General features: G+C 45.8%; 1 protein-coding gene across 1 annotated transcript in view; it reads right to left on the bottom strand.

Annotated features, from left to right (window-relative positions):
* Positions 1 to 8,895: 8,895 nt before the first annotated feature.
* The window catches only part of CCM2L (CCM2 like scaffold protein), a 29,898-nt gene continuing 21,989 nt past the window's right edge, over positions 8,896 to 16,804 (bottom strand). Inside the window, exons 7-9 of the mRNA XM_070941145.1 lie at positions 16,211 to 16,357; positions 14,819 to 14,958; positions 8,896 to 10,503 (exon numbers count right to left, since the gene is read on the bottom strand). Of these exons, the coding sequence (XP_070797246.1) occupies positions 10,214 to 10,503; positions 14,819 to 14,958; positions 16,211 to 16,357 (577 nt within the window). The 3' untranslated portion in view covers positions 8,896 to 10,213. The remainder of the gene's footprint in view (positions 10,504 to 14,818; positions 14,959 to 16,210; positions 16,358 to 16,804) is intronic.

Here is a 16,804-nt window from a genome sequence, read left to right as displayed (position 1 = left end):
TCTTTAATTTGTATACCACCCTTCTCCAACAGGACTCAGGGCGGTGAACAGCCATGGTAAAACATAACATATAAAATTTAAAAGCAATTTAAAAGCATTAAATAATTTTGGCTATCCATTTAAAACAACCCGGGTTAAAACCAATTACAAATTAAAACCGAAGGGATGGGATCAAGCCAGCCCGGCTAGGTGAAAAAGATGTGTTTTCAGGGCCCGATGAAAAATCTGGAGGTCTGGTATCGTGCGTATCTCTGGGGGTAGGTCGTTCCAGAGGGCAGGGGCTCCCACAGAGAAGGCTCTCCCCCTGGGGGTCGCCAGCCGACATTGTCTGGCCGACGGCACTCTGAGGAGTCCCTCTCTGTGGGAGCGTACTGGCCGGTGGGAGGCTATTGGCGGCAGAAGGCGGTCTCGTAGATACCCCGGCCCTAAGCCATGGAGCGCTTTAAAGGTGGTCACCAACACCTTGAAGCGCATCCTGAAGACCACAGGAAGCCAGTGCAGCTCGCGCAGGAGAGGTGTCACATGGGAGCGCCCCATCGCTCCCATAATCCCCCACACGGCCGCATTCTGGACCAACTGGAGCCTCCGGGTGCACCCCAAGGGGAGCCCCATGTAGAGAGCATTGCAGTAGTCCAGATGGGACTAATAACGAGCCGAGGTGGCGCAGTGGTTAGAGTGCAGTACTGCAGCTACTTCAGCTGACTGCTAGTTCAGCAGATCAGCGGATCAAATCTCACCAGGCTCAAGGTTGACTCAGCCTTCCATCCTTTTCGAGGTAGGTAAAATGAGGACCCAGATTGTTGGGGGGGCAATATGCTATTTAGTATACTGTCAATTGTTGTAAGCTGCCCAGAGTCCTCGGAGAGTGGGCGGCATAGAAATATGACTAATTAAAAAATAAATAAATAAGGGAAGTCATGATTATGAGAAGGTTATGTCCTTTCCAGCTCTGTTCTTCTGTAATTCTGTAAAACGAAAGGACTTCTGATTGCATTTCTACAAGGATTGTGAAATTCAGGAACTCTAGCCGGCCTTTGGCCACGCTGGGTCTTCTCGGAAGAAAACGTAACAGTAGAAATTTATCACGCTGGATGTGCAATTCCCAGGAACAGATGAATGAAACCCAACTCATCCAAGCTTCACTGGGGAGGGAAGGCCATGTGATAACATTGCAGGGAAGCACAGAGTCAGCAGGTTAGAAAGGAGAAAAAGGGCTCCTCGACTTACGACTAAAACCGAGCCCAAAATTTCTGCCGATAAGCAAGACAGTCGTTCGGTGAGTTGCGTCCCATTTTACGACCTTTCTTCCCACAGTCGTTAAGTGAATCACGGCAGTTGTTAAGTGAGCAACACGGTCGTTAAGTGAATCTGGCTGCCCTCCTTGACTTTGCTTGCCAAAAGGAGATCACGTGACCGCCGGGACAGTGCAACCGTCATAAATACGAGTCGGTTGCCAAGCGTCCAGATTTTGATCCGGTGACCTTGGGGATGTGGCAACGGTCAAAAGTGTGAAAAATGGTAGTAAGTCACTTTTTCCAAGTGCCATTCTAGCTTTGAATATTCACGAAACAATTGGTTGTAAATTGAGCACTATCTGAACAATAAACTGAAGTCCTTTAATTTTGTACTATCTTTCACTATTGTTGCAATTGCGAATAAAAAGTATTTTTTTAAAAAAATGATGCTGAAGAACATAAGGGATTAGAATAGAACAGAACAGAACAGAACAGAATAGAATAGAATAATGGAATGAAGAATAGAATAGAATAGAATAGAATAGAATAGAATAGAATAGAATAGAATAGAATAGAATAGAATAGAATAGAATAATGGAATGAAGAATAGAATAGAATAGAACAGAACAGAATAGAATAGAACAAAATAGAATAATGGAATGAAGAATAGAATAGAATAGAATAGAATAGAATAGAATAGAATAGAATAGAATAGAATAGAATAGAATAGAATAGAATAGAATAATGGAATGAAGAATAGAATAGAACAGAACAGAACAGAACAGAATAGAATAATGGAATGAAGAAGAGAAGAGAAGAGAAGAGAAGAGAAGAGAAGAGAAGAGAAGAGAAGAGAAGAGAAGAGAATAAAGGAATGAAGAATAGAATAGAATAGAATAGAATAGAATAGAATAGAATAGAAGTACAGTACAATATAATATAACACAACACAATACAATACAAATATTTTCATCCATGCCACCAGCAGAGACCAAGATAAAAGCAACTAACTCGATTAGGGCAGGGGTCTCCAACCTTGGTAACTTTAAGACTTGCGGACTTCAACTCCCAGAATTCAGCTTTGCTGGCTGAGGAATTCTGGGAGTTGAAGTCCACAAGTCTTAAAGTTGCCAAGGTTGGAGACCCCGGATTAGGAGACTGGCGGCTAAAACATATAAAGGACAGTTGCTGGCATTGGGTAGGTCTACTTTAACAAAGAGACGGATCAGGGGAGACAGGATAGCAGTGCTCCAATATTTGAGGGGCTGCCACAAAGAAGGGGTGACAACCTATTCTCCAAAGCTCCTGAGGACAGGACAAGAAGCAACGGGTGGAAACTCATCAAGGAGAGAAGCAACCTGAAATTAAGGAGAAATTTCCTGGCAGTGAGAACAATTAACCAGTGGAACAACTTGCCTCCAGAAGTTGTGAATGCTCCAACACTTGAAGTTTTTAAGAAAATGTTGGATAACCATTTATCTGAAGTGATGTAGGGTTTCCTGCCTAAACGGGGTTGGACTAGAAGACCTCCAAGGTCCCTTCCACTTTTCTATTCTACAAAAGTGCTCATAACACTGAATTGCCAACTATCCAGCTGGCACAAGGCTGCATTATTGGATGGATTATCTGCAAGATTATCTTTAAACCTCTCAACTTCGACCGTTCGGGGAACCGAAGTCCACACCTCTTAAAAGTTGTCAAACATGAGAAACAGTCCAAGAGAGTTAAATTCCATCTCTGCATCCATTTTGGCTAATAAATAATTGGGTGTGTGTGTGTGTGTGTGTGGATTTTTCCTAGCCTGTTTTCCCCTCGGATGCAAAAAGCTAAATTTTGCAAAACGCCCGTAGCTGCTTGCAACGCTCACCTCCATCATGTCTCCAGGTGGCAATTCTAGCTTGAGCCCCCACCCCACCCCCCCCTGGCTTTTGCTGCCAGGTGTCAAAGGGACACCCCCCCACCTCCATCCTCCCTCTCATTTGGCAGCCAGCCAGCCTCTTCCCCGAATTGCAGAAAAGTTACTTCCTTCTCCCGATGCAAATAGCTCACGGTTGGTGGCTTTGATGCAAAATGGGGGATGCTGGTGCTGAGCTCAGAATTTGGGGTGGGAGGGAGGAGGAAAAGGGGGACGGGGCAGCATCTTCCCCTTTGGGTAGGAGGCCTTGGGGCACCAGAGTTAAAAGGATTTGATTCTAAAAGCTGGTGGGCTGCTAGGGCTGTGGCTCTCTGTGCGAACAGAGGGAAGAATCATAGGAAACAAACAAACAAAAAATAAATAAACCAGCAAAACAAAAACAGAATAACAGCACTAAAAAAAGTGACCCATGAGCCTGGAAGGGACCTTGGAGGTCTTCTAGTCCAGCCCCCTGTTCAAGCAGGAAACCCTACACCATTTCAGACAAATGACTGTTGAATCTCTTTTTGAAAACCTCCAGGGATGGAGGAGCACCCACAATTTCTGGTGGCAATTTCCGTTCGGCTGATTAATTCTTCTGCCAGGAAATTTCTCCTTAGTACTAGGATGGTTCTCTTTTTGGTTAGTTTGCTTCTTGTTCTGGTTTTTTTTTTTTTGGCATTTTGGAGAATATTTTGACTCCTTCTTCTTTGGGGCAGCCCCTCAAATATTGGAAGGCTGCTATCATGTCACCCCTAATTCTTCTTTTCTTTAGAGTAGCTAAACCCAAGTTCCTGCAACCCTTCTTTGTATGATTTTGTCCCCAGATCTTTATTCATCTACCTTTGTGGCACCCCTCAAATACTGGAAGATGCTAACATGTCGGCCTTAGTCCTTAACAGAATAACAGAGTCGGAAGGGACCTTGGAGGTCTTCTAGTCCAACCCCCTGCCTAGGCAGGAAACCCTACACCACTTCAGACAAATGGTTATCCAATCTCTTCTTAAAAACCTCCAGTGATGGAGCACCCACAACATCTGGTGGCAAGTTGTTCCACTGATTAATTGTCCTCACTGTTAGGAAGTTTCTCCTGAATTCCAGGTTGCTTCTCTCCTTGATGAGTTTCCATCCGTTGCTTCTTGTCCTGCCTTCAGGGGCTTTGGAAAATAGGTTGAACCCCTCCCCTCTTCTTTGGGGCAGCCCCTGAGATACTGAAATACTGCAATCATGTCCCCCCCACTCCTTCGCTTCTCCAGACTGGCCAAACCCCAGTTCCTGCAACCGTTCTTCATATGTTTTTGTCTCCTTTTTTTCGTAATGTGGGGATCAAAACTGGATGCAGGATTCCAGGTGTGGCCTTACTAAGGCTTTACAAAGCGGTAGCATTTTATCTTCATCTTAATATAATGTAATGTAATGTAATGTAATGCAATGCAATGCAATGCAATGCAATGCAATGCAATGCAATGCAATGCAATGCAATGCAATAATATAATGTAATATAATATAATATAATATAATATAATATAATATAATATAATATAATAATATAATATAATAATATAATATAATATAATATAATATAATATAATATAATATAATATAATATAATATAATATAATATAATATAATATAATATAATATAATATAATTCCCTTTATAATATTCGCCTTTAATATAGCAGTGGAAATCAAGGAGATTATACTCCTTGGTCCCACTCAGTGGTGAAATCCACTGGTTCTTTGGGCATGGCTTGGTGGGCGTGGTGTTTGCTTGGTGGGCGTGGCAGGGAAGGATACTGCAAAATCTCCATTCCCTCCCCGCTCCTGGGGGCAGGATACTGCAAAATCCCCATTTCCTCCCCACTCCTGGGGGCAGGAGACTGCAAAATCTCCATTCCCTCCCCACTCCAGGGAAAGGATACTGCAAAATCTCCATTCCCACCCCACTCCTGGGGGCAGGATACTGCAAAATCTCCATTCCCTCCACACTCTGGGGCCAGCCAGAGGTGGCATTTGCTGGTTCTCCGAACTACTCAAAATTTCCGCTACCGGTTCTCCAGAACCTGTCAGAACCTGCTAGATTTCACCTCTGGTCCCACTCCTTTCACATAACCAACGTCACACGGACAAGATTGTCTCACCTGGGACCAGAATTTTGTTCACTGAGCGAGTTGGTTGTTAAACGAGTCATCGCACAACTGGATCCCATGGTAACCCCACCTTTTTTGCGGTGGTTAAGCCAGTCACAGAGTCGTTAAGCGAGTCCAACTTCCCCCATGGACTTTGCTTGGGAAAATCAAAGATTGTACGACCGCAGGCACCGATGACCGTCATAAATGCGAACCAGGTGCCAAGCACAATGGCGGAGTTGCAGGGGCGGTGCCACTGTTGTAATTACAAGGAGGGGGTCATAAGTCGCTTTTTCCGGCACCGTTGTAACTTTGAACCGTTCTTAAGGGTTCTAAAGGTTGAAAAGAATCAAGACGACACTTTTTGTGACCATGGGATATGCTGAAATGTGATGGTGCAGCCGCCATCTTGACTCTTTTGACTCTTCCCGAGGACACCCCTATCCACTTGTAATACACCAGGAGGATCTGTTCTGCCCCAGCTACGGACCCCAAAGAACGCAGCACACACAAAATCTGTACAAACCTTAGTTTACTAAATTAAATCAGTCTTTTTCAAACAAAGGCTGTTAATTAACTTTCTTAACAGCCTACAAGAATCCAAAGAATAAATAATCGTAATCTTACTATGGTTGGCAGAAAGCCCAGAAGCAATTTGCAGGAAACTGATAAGTGAACTAAGATCAAGATGCGAAGGAGAGTGAACGAAGTTGTTCCCTGCAAATTGCTTCAGTTGGTGTTCCTCCTTAAATAGGCTAAGGGAGTGGCCAATTAGCCCCAAGCCTTACTCTTGAGACCTCCTCCTGAGGAACTACTACTGCCTTTTGGCAGCTCTGCGTGCCCGTGCATTGAGAAGAGGCTCCTCCTCTTCTTCCTCTTCACTTATGGGAGCTTCTGAAGGCCTTGGCTGAATCCCCGCCTCTGGCACCACATCTTCTCCAGCCTCCTCACTGTCCGACTCGAGTGCCAGCTGCACAGGCTGCTGGTGCAGCACCACACCAGCCTCCTCGCTGTCGGAATCAGCTACTAACTGCACAGGCCGCTGATGGGCCACAACAGGATCATACAGGTAGTCCTCGGCTTACAACCACAATTGAGCCCTAAATTTCCATTGCTAAGCGAGACAGTTGCTAAGTGAATTTTTGCCCCATTTTATGACCTTTCTTCTCCCAGGAGGGCCACCTGATCCCCTTTTGCGACCTCCATGGGGGGAAGCCAGATTCACTTAACAACCGTCTTACTAATTTAACAACTGCAGCGATTCACTTAACAACTGCGGCAAGAAAGGTGGTAAAACGGGACAAGCTCGCTTAACAAACGTTTCACTTAGCAACATAAATCTTGGGCTCAATTGTGGTCGTAACTCGAGGATTACTCGTATACATTTTCTCAAGAGTGGGGTTTAGACTAGAATACAGAATCACAAGAGTGGAAAGGGGACCTCAGAGGTCTTCTAGTCCAACCCCCTGCTTGAGCAGGAGACCCTTCTACAGGTAGTCTTCGACTTACGACCACAATTGAGCCCATAATGTAGATTGCTAAGTGAAACATTTGTTAAGTGGGTTTTTCCCCATTTTACGATCTTTCTTGCCGCAGCAGTTCAGTCAATCATTGCAGACATTAAACGAGTCACATGGTTGTTAAATGAATCTGGCTGCGGCCATCATAAATAAAGTCTGAATTTTGATCATGTGACCTTGGGGATGCCGCAACGGTCGTAAGTATGAAAAACGCTCATAAGTCAACTTTTTTCAGTGCTGTCCTAACTTCAAACGGTCACTAAATGAATGGCCGTAAGTCGAGGACTACCTGCCTTGAAGGTTGAATTGATTGACAGAGGCCTCCTTCACTTTCAGTGGACTTGTATTTAATGCAATACAGGGAGTCCTCGATTTATGAACACAACTGAGGCCAAAATTCCCTTTGCCAGGCGAGGCGGTTGTTATATGACTCCTGCCCCACTTTATGACCTTTCTTGCCACAGTTGTTAAGCGAATCACTGCAGCTGTTCAGTGAATCATGCCGTCGTTAAACGAATCCGGCTTCTCCCATTGACTTTACTCGTCCGAAGGTCGCAAAAAGGAGATCGCGAGACTGTGGGGACACTGCCACCGTCATAAATATGAATCAGTTGCCGAACATCTGAATTTTGATCACGTGACCCTGGGGATGCCGTAACGGTCATAAGACATTTTTTTTTCAGTGCCGTTGTAACTTGAAACGGTCACTAAAAGAAGTCGAACTGAGGGTTGAATTGATGGACAGATGTTTCACCTGCTCTCCTTCACCTGCAGTGGACTACGATACCCATAAGTCAGACCCGTATGCAAAAGTTTGCTTGCTTCCCCCACTTCAAGCTTTGGCACGCTCTGGCGAGGCACACAAAATTTAAAAACCACATCACAACACACAAAAGAAAAAAAACGGGAAAATAAAATAAAAGGCAAATTCCAGAGAACAATGAACACTAGGCTCATTTTAGCCGGTACAGGCAGTCCTCGATTTACGACCACAATTGGGAACCGGACTTTCCGTCGCTAAGCAGGACGGCGGTTGGGAGAGAGTCACCCTTGATTTTATGAGCCTTTTTTTTTGCCACCGTTGTTAAGCGGATCACTGCGGTCGTTAAATGAATCATGTGGTCGTTAAATGAATCCAGCTTTTCCCCTTGACTTTGCTTGTCGGAAAATGGCTGGGAAGGTCGCAAAAGAGGATCACATGACCCCAAGGACATAAATACGGTTGCCAAGTGCCCGAATTTTGATCACGTGACTCTTGGGATGCTACAGCGGTTATAAGTATGAGGACTGCTCCTAAGTCACGTTTTTTAGTGCCATTGTAACTTTAAACAGTCACTAAATTTACAGCTGTAAGTTAAGGACTTTCTGTAAAAACCTGGTGTGTCTTTGCAGGTAGTCCTCGACTTACGATGTTTCACTTAGCGACCCTTTGAAGTTACAACGGCACTGATAAAAGGGATTTATGACCGCTTTTTCATACTTATGACCGTTGTGGCATCCCCGGGGGTCACATGATTTACCTTCGGATGCTTGACAACTGATTCACACTTATGACGGTTGCAGGGTCACGTGATTCCCCTTTTGTGACCTTCTGACAAGCAAAGTCCGTGGGGGAAGCCAGATTCACTTAACGACCGGGTTACTAATTTAACAACCGCAGTGATTCACTTAACAACCCCGGCAAGAAAGGTCGTAAAACAGGACAAGCTCACTTAACAAACGTTTCACTTAGCAACATAAATTTTGGGCTCAGATTTGGACATAACTCGAGGATTATCTGTATACATTTAGTGGGGTTTAGAACAGAATACAGAATGACAAAGTGGAAAGGGACCTCGGAGGTCTTCTAGTCCAACCGTCTGCTTAAGCACCCTATACAGGTGGTCCTCGACTTATGACCACCATTGAGCCCAAAACCTAGGTTGCTAAGTGAAACATTTGTTAAGTGCGCTTTGCTCCCTTTTTACGACCTTCCTTGCCACGGTTGTGGAGTGAATCATTGCAGACGTTAAGCAAGTCACACGGTTGTTAAGTGAATCTGGTTTCCTCATGGACTTGGCTTGTCAGAAAGTCGCAAAAGTTGATCCCATGACCCAGGGACACGGCGACCGTCATAAGTACGAGCCAGTTGCCAAGGGGCTGAATTTCGATCACGTGACGAAGGGGATGTGACAACGGTCGTAAGTGAGAAAAATGATCCTGAGTCATTTTTTTCAAGTGTTAAATGGTCACTAAACGAACTAGACTACCTCTATAATTCCAGGCAAAATGGCCGTTGGAGGGTCTTCCTGGGGAATTCTGGGAGTTGAAGTCCGCCAGGCTTAAAGTTGCCAAGGTTGGAGAATCCTTGTTCTAAGAGGCCTCTCTGCTGATCTCCAGGACTAGGCAGCTTTGCAACAGTGTGTGTGTGTGTGTGTGTGTTTGTGTGTGTCTCACACAAACATCCTTGGACCTCAGCCCATTTCACAGGTGTGCCAAGTGTTGAGTCTTTTGGTTTCCATTTTGTCTGCGATGGCTTTGCAGGATTTATTTAATTTGACACATTTCCAACCTTTCCAGCCAACGCCTTCCCGATGCAACGAACCAGCCCTTGAAAGACAACTGCACACAACTGCACACACATGGGCAGGCGTGTTACTTGGCAGGGGCTCAAAGACACACAAAAAAATGCCCTAACCAGGCAGCCCAAATTTTGAAGGCAATCAAAACTCTTTGCAGTTTAAAAATGAGAGAATAATCCCTATGAAAAGTTGGCTGCTTTAAGAGGGGTGGACTTCAAGTCCCAGAATTCTGAGACTCCACCCATCTTAAAGCAAGCAGGCTAAGGAATTCTGGGAGTGGAAGTCCCCTCATTGAAAGAATGCCGGCTGGGGAATTCTGGGAGTTGAAGTCCCCCCATCTTTAAGCATGCTGGCTGGGGAATTCTGGGAGTGGAAGTCCCCCATTTAAAGAATGACGGCTGGGGAATTCTGGGAGTTGAAGTCCCCCCATTGAAAGAATGCTGGCTGGGGAATTCTGGAAGTGGAAGTCCCCCCAACTTTAAGCCTGCTGGCTGGGGAATTCTGGGAGTTGAAGCCCATCTATCTTAAAGCATTCTGGCTGGGGAATTCTGGGAGTGGAAGTCCCCCCATTTAAAGAATGCCGGCTGGGGAATTCTGGGAGTTGAAGTCCCCCCATCTTTAAGCATGCTGGCTGGGGAATTCTGGGAGTGGAAGTCCCCCCATTTAAAGAATGCCGGCTGGGGAATTCTGGGAGTGGAAGTCCACCCAACATAAAGGATACTGGCTGAGGAATTCTGGGACATTTTAAAGCATCTGGCTTGGGCATTCTGGGAGTTGAAGTCTCTCCCTCTCTTAAAGCCTGGATGGCCCATGGATGCCACTAATCAAAGGGGAGGGGGCTCGCTTCCCTCCTGGCCAATCAATTCGCCCCTTTAGAGATAATTGTCTTCATCGCTCCCACGGTCAGCCTCCTCCTCTTCCTCGTCCCCCGCCAGCGCTTCGATGTCGTGGGTGATGTTGGCGATCCGTCGATTGAAGGACTCCGACTCGGAATGCAGGGACCAGCTGTCGTAGCTCCTCACGGCCGAAGCCGAGGTGCTGCTCATGCTCTTCTTGATGCGGCCAAAGCTGTCGGTCAGGATGCCCCCTTCCCGGATGCCGATGCTCTCCAGGAAGCTCTCGAAGTAGCCGATGTCCTGGTCAGGGATGAAGGGCCGCATTCCTGCAGAGAGAGGATAAAGGGGGCTCTTGGAGCTCTCTGAGCTGGGTGGTTTTTCTGCAGACGTTTCACGACCCTTCTAGATAACATCATCAGGGCTAGAAGGGAGCGGGATTGGCGGAGGAGAAGGAGGAGGTGGTATTCCCCAACTACATAACAATATCAGAGCTCCTCCTCCTCTTCCTCCCTTCTCCTCTTCCTCTTCTTCCCCTCTCCTCTTCCTCCCTTCTCCTCTTCCTCCTTTCTCCTCTTCCCCTCTCCTCTTCCTTCCTCCTCCTCTTCTTCTTCCCCTCTCCTCTTCCTCTTCCTCTTCCTCCTCTCTCCTCTTCCTCTTCCTCTTCCTTCCCTCTCCTCTTCCCCTTCTCCTCTTCTTCTTCTTCCCCTCTCCTCTTCCTCCCTTCTCCTCTTCCTCTTCCTACCCTCTTCCCCTCTCCTCTTCCTCTTCCTTCCTTCTCCTCCTCTTCCTCCCTTCCTCTTCCTCCCGTCTCCTTTTTCTCCCTTCTCCTCTTCCTCTTCCTCTTCCCCCCTTCTCCTCTTCCTCTTCTTCCTCTCTCCTCTTCCTCTTCCTTCCCTCTCCTCTTCCCCCTTCTCCTCCTCTTCTTCTTCCCCTCTCCTCTTCCTCTTCCTCCCTTCTCCTCTTTCTCCCTTCTCCTCCTCTTCCTCCCTTCTCCTCTTCCTCTTCCTCCCCTCTTCCCCTCTCCTCTTCCTCTTCCTCCCTTCTCCTCTTTCTCCCTTCTCCTCCTCTTCCTCCTCCTCTTGGTGGCACATCTTGGTGTCCAAGATTGAGAAACACTGTACTCTGCCAATCTGGGCCTCTTAATTTTTATCGTTACTTAAGTAATAAAAGTACATTTGCTTTCCAAAATATCAGAAGCCGTGAATTCCCCAAAAACTAAAGAGATGCATAATTGGGTTAAACATTATCAAACCTTTGTCATCTTAAAGAAAAACAACACCTACATTCTACCCAGGAAAATATTTGCTTAAATAAATTAATGTGTTCACAACTTCTTCTTCTTTTTTTTTTTGAATAACCAAAAGAATTTGACTAAAATGGAAAACAAACCACCTTCATCTAATGGAGGTGTCAAAAGCGATGCATTCTTTTTTTGCAAGCCACATTTTGACATCCCAAGGGAAGAGCTGTACATCTCCACCCCAGGCCACCCCAACGATGCCCTTGAAGTGATGTCCCGGTGCCTGGAGGCCGTACGGATCTGGATGGGGAGAAACAGACTCAGGCTCAACCCATCCAAGACCGAGTGGTTGTGGCTTCCAGCGTCCCGATATAGCCAGCTGACGCCATCGCTGGCTATTGGGGGCGAATCACTCGCCCCCACGGAGAGGGCTCGTAACTTGGGCGTCCTCCTGGACGCACGGCTGTCGTTAGAAGATCATTTGACAGCCATGGCCAGGGGAGCTTTTTATCAGGTCCGCCTGATACGCCAGTTGCGCCCCTTTCTAGATCGGGACTCCCTACGCACAGTCACTCAGGCACTCGTCACTTCCCGCCTGGACTACTGCAACGCTCTCTACATGGGGCTCCCCCTGGGGTGCACCCGGAGGCTCCAGCTGGTCCAGAACGCGGCCGCGCGGGGGATTATGGGGGCGACGAGGTGCTCCCACGTGACACCTCTCCTGCGCGAGCTGCACTGGCTCCCGGTGGTCTTCCGGGTGCGCTTCAAGGTGTTGGTGACCACCTTTAAAGCGCTCCATGGCTCAGGGCCGGGGTACTTACGAGACCGCCTTCTGCCACCAATAGCCTCCCACCGGCCAGTACGCTCGCACAGAGTGGGTCTCCTCCGGGTGCCGTCCACCAGACAATGTCGGCTGGCGACCCCCAGGGGGAGAGCCTTCTCTGTGGCGGCGCCCACCCTCTGGAACAACCTCCCCCCAGAGATACGTATAATAACACACCTCCGGATTTTTCGTCGGGCCCTGAAAACCTATTTATTTCAACTAGCGGGGCTGGCCTGAGTTAATTTTAAATTGATTTTAAACTGGGTTATTTTAATTTACGGCCAATAATATTTAATTATTTTAAATTGTTTTTAAATTTTGTATGTATTGTTTTTTACTCTGGCTGTTCACCGCCCTGAGTCCTATTCTGGAGAAGGGCGGTATAGAAATTTAAATAAATAAATAAATAAATAAATAAGATTAAATTAAAGATTAAATAAACGGAAAGATTTTTTAATTTCTCAGCGTAAATCCAGCGGTTTACAGCAAAAAAGTGAATTCTCTAAAGGCCATTTAAACGGACCATTAAAACAAGACTCACAGCAGTTGTGAAATCCTGCTAAGAATTTTTTTTTCCCCAACTGAGAAACCTTCAGCCCATATATTTATCTCTATCTATCTATCTATCTATCTATCTATCTATCTATCTATCTATCTATCTATCTATCTATTTATCTATATAATTTATATATATATAGTTATCAGAGAGAGAGTGAATTATACAACGCCTCTAAATGGTTAGCAAATTCTTCCATTTTCTGGTTTCCTACTTAAAAAAGCTTTAAAAAACTTAAAGAAACAGATTGGAGTGACACAGCTCCACAAACCCACACAATCACACAAACTTAAATGGGATGAAAACGAAGAATTTCCAGCATTTGAATTGGCATTATTTGAAATCCACATTATTCAAATTGGCACAATTGACATTATTGGAATGGGCATTTATTCGAATTGATATTACAGGTAGTCCTCCACTTACAACGGTTCATTTAGTGACCATTCAAAGCAGGGGTGAAATCCAACAGGTTCTGGAGAACCGGTAGCGGAAATTTTGAGTTGTTCAGAGAACTGGCAAGTACCACCTCTGGCTGGCCCCAGAGTGGGGTGGGAATGTAGATTTTGCAGTATCCTTCCCCTGCCACGCCCACTAAGCCAAGCCACGCCCACAGAACCGGTAGTAAAAAAAATCTGGATTTCACCACTGGTTCAAAGTTACAATGGAACTGAAAAAAAGTGACTTAGGACTATGTTTCACACTTATGACAGTTGCAGCCTCCCGACGGTCATATGATTAAAAGTCAGACGCTTATCAACTGACTTATATTTATGACAGTCGCAGTGTCCTGGGGGTGTCACGTGATTCCCTTTTGCCTTTGACAAGCAAAGTCAAAAGGGAAGCCAGATTCACTTAACAACCGGGTTACTGCAGTGATTCACTTAACAACTGAGGCGAGAAAAATGGGGCAAAACTTACTTAACCAATCTCTCACTTGGAGACAGAAACGTTGGGCTCAGTTGTGGTCGTAACTTGAGGACTACCTGTATTCAAACTGGTATTATTTGAATTGACATGGTTTAAATTGGCGTTATTTGGAAATGGACATTGTTTCAATTGACACGATTCTGCCTGGCAGAGATATTGCCCCGATTGATTATTTATGATTAAAAACATCCTTTTGCTTCTTTGATTTAATCCTTTGCAGTCACGATTTCCAAATTTCTAAACTTGCCAGGATGACTAGCGAGTTTTAAATGCAACGACGAGCGGATTTCACTGCCGTCCGGATGAAATCAGGAGCAAGACAAGAGGGAATTAGAGCCCTGGGGGAAAAGGGGGTCAGAAAAGTCAAGATGGCGCCCATCACGTGACCAAAACCCCGCCCAGGTGGGACTTTGATTGCATGTGGTCGCCATCTTGAATCTCCTGCAAATCAAATTATTTTCCCGCTTCCAGAGATAGATTGTTGTGGCTCTGTTGCCTGAGCCTGGGTGATTGACAGATGCAGACTCTGAGAGTGAGGGAGAGGAGTTGGTAAGGCCTCCCTCTCCAGGACCCTCCTCTCTGGCAATGCCTCCGGAGGACACCGAAGGCCAAACAATAGGCTCAGAGCCAAGCACATCCCCGCAGCCACAGGTGGACAGCGACGAAGGAGATAAGTGCTGGCTGGACCCTCGGCAGAGGCGCAGGGAGAAGTGTGCGCAGCAGAGGGGAAGGCGTGCCAAAGATTAGCTGAGTCACTGGACCACACCCCACAGGATATAAATGTGGGTGTGGTGGCCAGTTCAGTTTGTGACGAGCAAAAACTGGAAATAATCCATGATCTCTGCGTTACTGGACTTTGCCTGCTTTATCGGACTGCATTTGGATTAATCCTTGTATTGTTGACACTCTGCCTGTTTTATCGGAAAGCTTGCAGTCTAATCTTTGTTTTGTGTGAGTAAAGTCTGAATTGGCAGCTAGCCACTGGGTTGCTGCCAGCTTTATCTTCAAAGAGTTCTGTCGTGTGGCTTATTAACTCCGGGCCGTCTGTGGGGGTGCGTGTGTGGGACGGGGACAGAACAGAGATGCATTTACCCAAAAGGAGAAATTTCCGCTTTTCCCCGTAGAGATTTAGGAGTCCGGTGCAGTATCTCTCTACCGCCAAGCCCGTCCGGTATTCACGGAGCAGGAGGGCGAATCCTTGGATCTCCTGGGGGGTCAACTTGCTCCGTAACTGTGGGTCAAAACAAGAGGATTGTTATAGGGAGGGAAAGCCCTACCGGACCCCCTCGGCCTTCTCCCACCTCTTCCTTGTATCTTCGGTGGCTTTATAGCAGGGATCTCCAAGCTTAAAGCAACTTTAAGATTTCCGGACTTCAATTCCCAGAATTCCCCAGGCAGCAGGTCTCCAAACATGGCCACTTTAAGACTTGTGGACTTCAACTCCCAGAATCCCCCAGCTGGCTAGGGAATTCTGGGAGTTGAAGTCCACAAGTCCTCAAGTGGCCATGTTTGGAGATTCCTGCTTTATAGAAAAACATGTCAACGAATTTGTTATTTCAATTCTTGTCATTTGAATTGTTCTTATATTTATCACTGTTTTCCTATTTCTATTTTTTTTACCTTTAGTCCTTGACTTACAACTGGTTGTTTAGCACCTCCTAGAAGTTTACAACGGCACTGAAAAAAGTGACTTATGACCGGTTTTCACACTTACGACCATCCCCATAGTCATGTGGGGATGTATTTCGTGTATTTCGCTGTGCCCTCAAAACCATGTTGTTCCTCCAGGCTGAGCTATCAATATAAAGATTTTAATTGGTTTTAAATGGGATTTTAAATTTGGGGTTTTATAAATTGGGCCTATTATTTAATAATTTTAATTATTTTTCAATATTGTCTGTCTTTGTATTTTTAATTAGGCTGTACACCGCCCTGAGTCCTTCGGGAGAAGGGCGGTATAGAAATAAAATAAAATAAAATAAATAAATAAATAAATGTGATCAAAACTCAGATGCTTGGCAACTGACTCATATTTACGACAGTCGCTTTTCCCCGGGCCCCTTTTGCGACCTCCTGACAAGCAAAGCCGGATTCACTTAACAACCGTGTGACTAACTTAACAACTGCAGTGATTCACTTAGCAACGGTGGCAAGAAAGGTTGTAAAATGAGGCAAAGCTCACTTAACAAATGTTTCGCTTAGCAACAGAAATGTTGGGCTCAACTGTGGTCATAAGTCAAGGACTTAGACCAAGTTCCCTTAGCTTAGTCCATTTCAGTGGCAATTTTGGGAGAATTCTGCAGGATTTTATCAAGGACTCATGACTGCCAGCCTGGGACCTTTGCTTTGAGGGCAACACCCAGGACAGGTTGTCCTCGGATAAAGGATGCGAATCCTGCCACGAGGTGCATCATGGACCTGAGCTCACGAGGCTCCCCACAGCCCTCCTGCGTGCACCCCCCCCATGCTGAACCCCGACTTTCCGTCATCATGTAGTCCTGGAGTTGCTCCAAACTGCTGTTGCTCTGGTCACTCCCGCTGCAGGCTGTGGCCAGGCTGTGATGCGACTGGTGAAGCAGAGGGGAGGAAGAGTCACTGCAGTACGCCTCAAAGGTCTCGTGGGAGCCATCGCTGTGAGAAGAAAGAAAGAAAGAAAGAAAGAAAGAAAGAAAGAAAGAAAGAAAGGAAAAAGAAGGAAAGAAAGAAAGGAAGGAAGAAAGGAAGGAAGGGAGGAAGGAAGGGAAGAAAGAAAGAAAGAAAGGAAGGAAGGAAGGAAGGAAGAAAGGAAGGAAGAAAGGAAGCAAGAAAGGAAGGAAGAAAGAACGAAGGAAGGAAGGAAGGAAGGAAGGAAGAAAGAAAGAAAGAAGGAAAGGAAGGAAGGAAAGAAAGGAAGGAAGAAAGAAGGAAGGAAAGAAAGGAAGGAAGGAAGAAAGAAAGAAAGAAGGAAAGGAAGGCAGGAAAGAAAGGAAGGAAGAAAAAGAAAGGAAGAAAGGAAGGAAGGAAGGAAGAAAGAAAGGAAGGAAGGAAGGAAGGAAAGAAAAGAAAAAGAAAGAAAGAAAGAAGGAAAGAAAGAAGGAA

Source organism: Pituophis catenifer, unplaced genomic scaffold (assembly GCF_029215685.1).
Source record: "Pituophis catenifer annectens isolate HBS135680 unplaced genomic scaffold, rPitCat1.0.hap2 SCAF_3, whole genome shotgun sequence".
In the NCBI taxonomy this organism is placed as follows: domain Eukaryota; kingdom Metazoa; phylum Chordata; class Lepidosauria; order Squamata; family Colubridae; genus Pituophis; species Pituophis catenifer.
The sequence above is the reverse complement of the archived record's forward strand: the minus strand, read 5'-3'. Positions and strand labels throughout refer to the sequence as shown.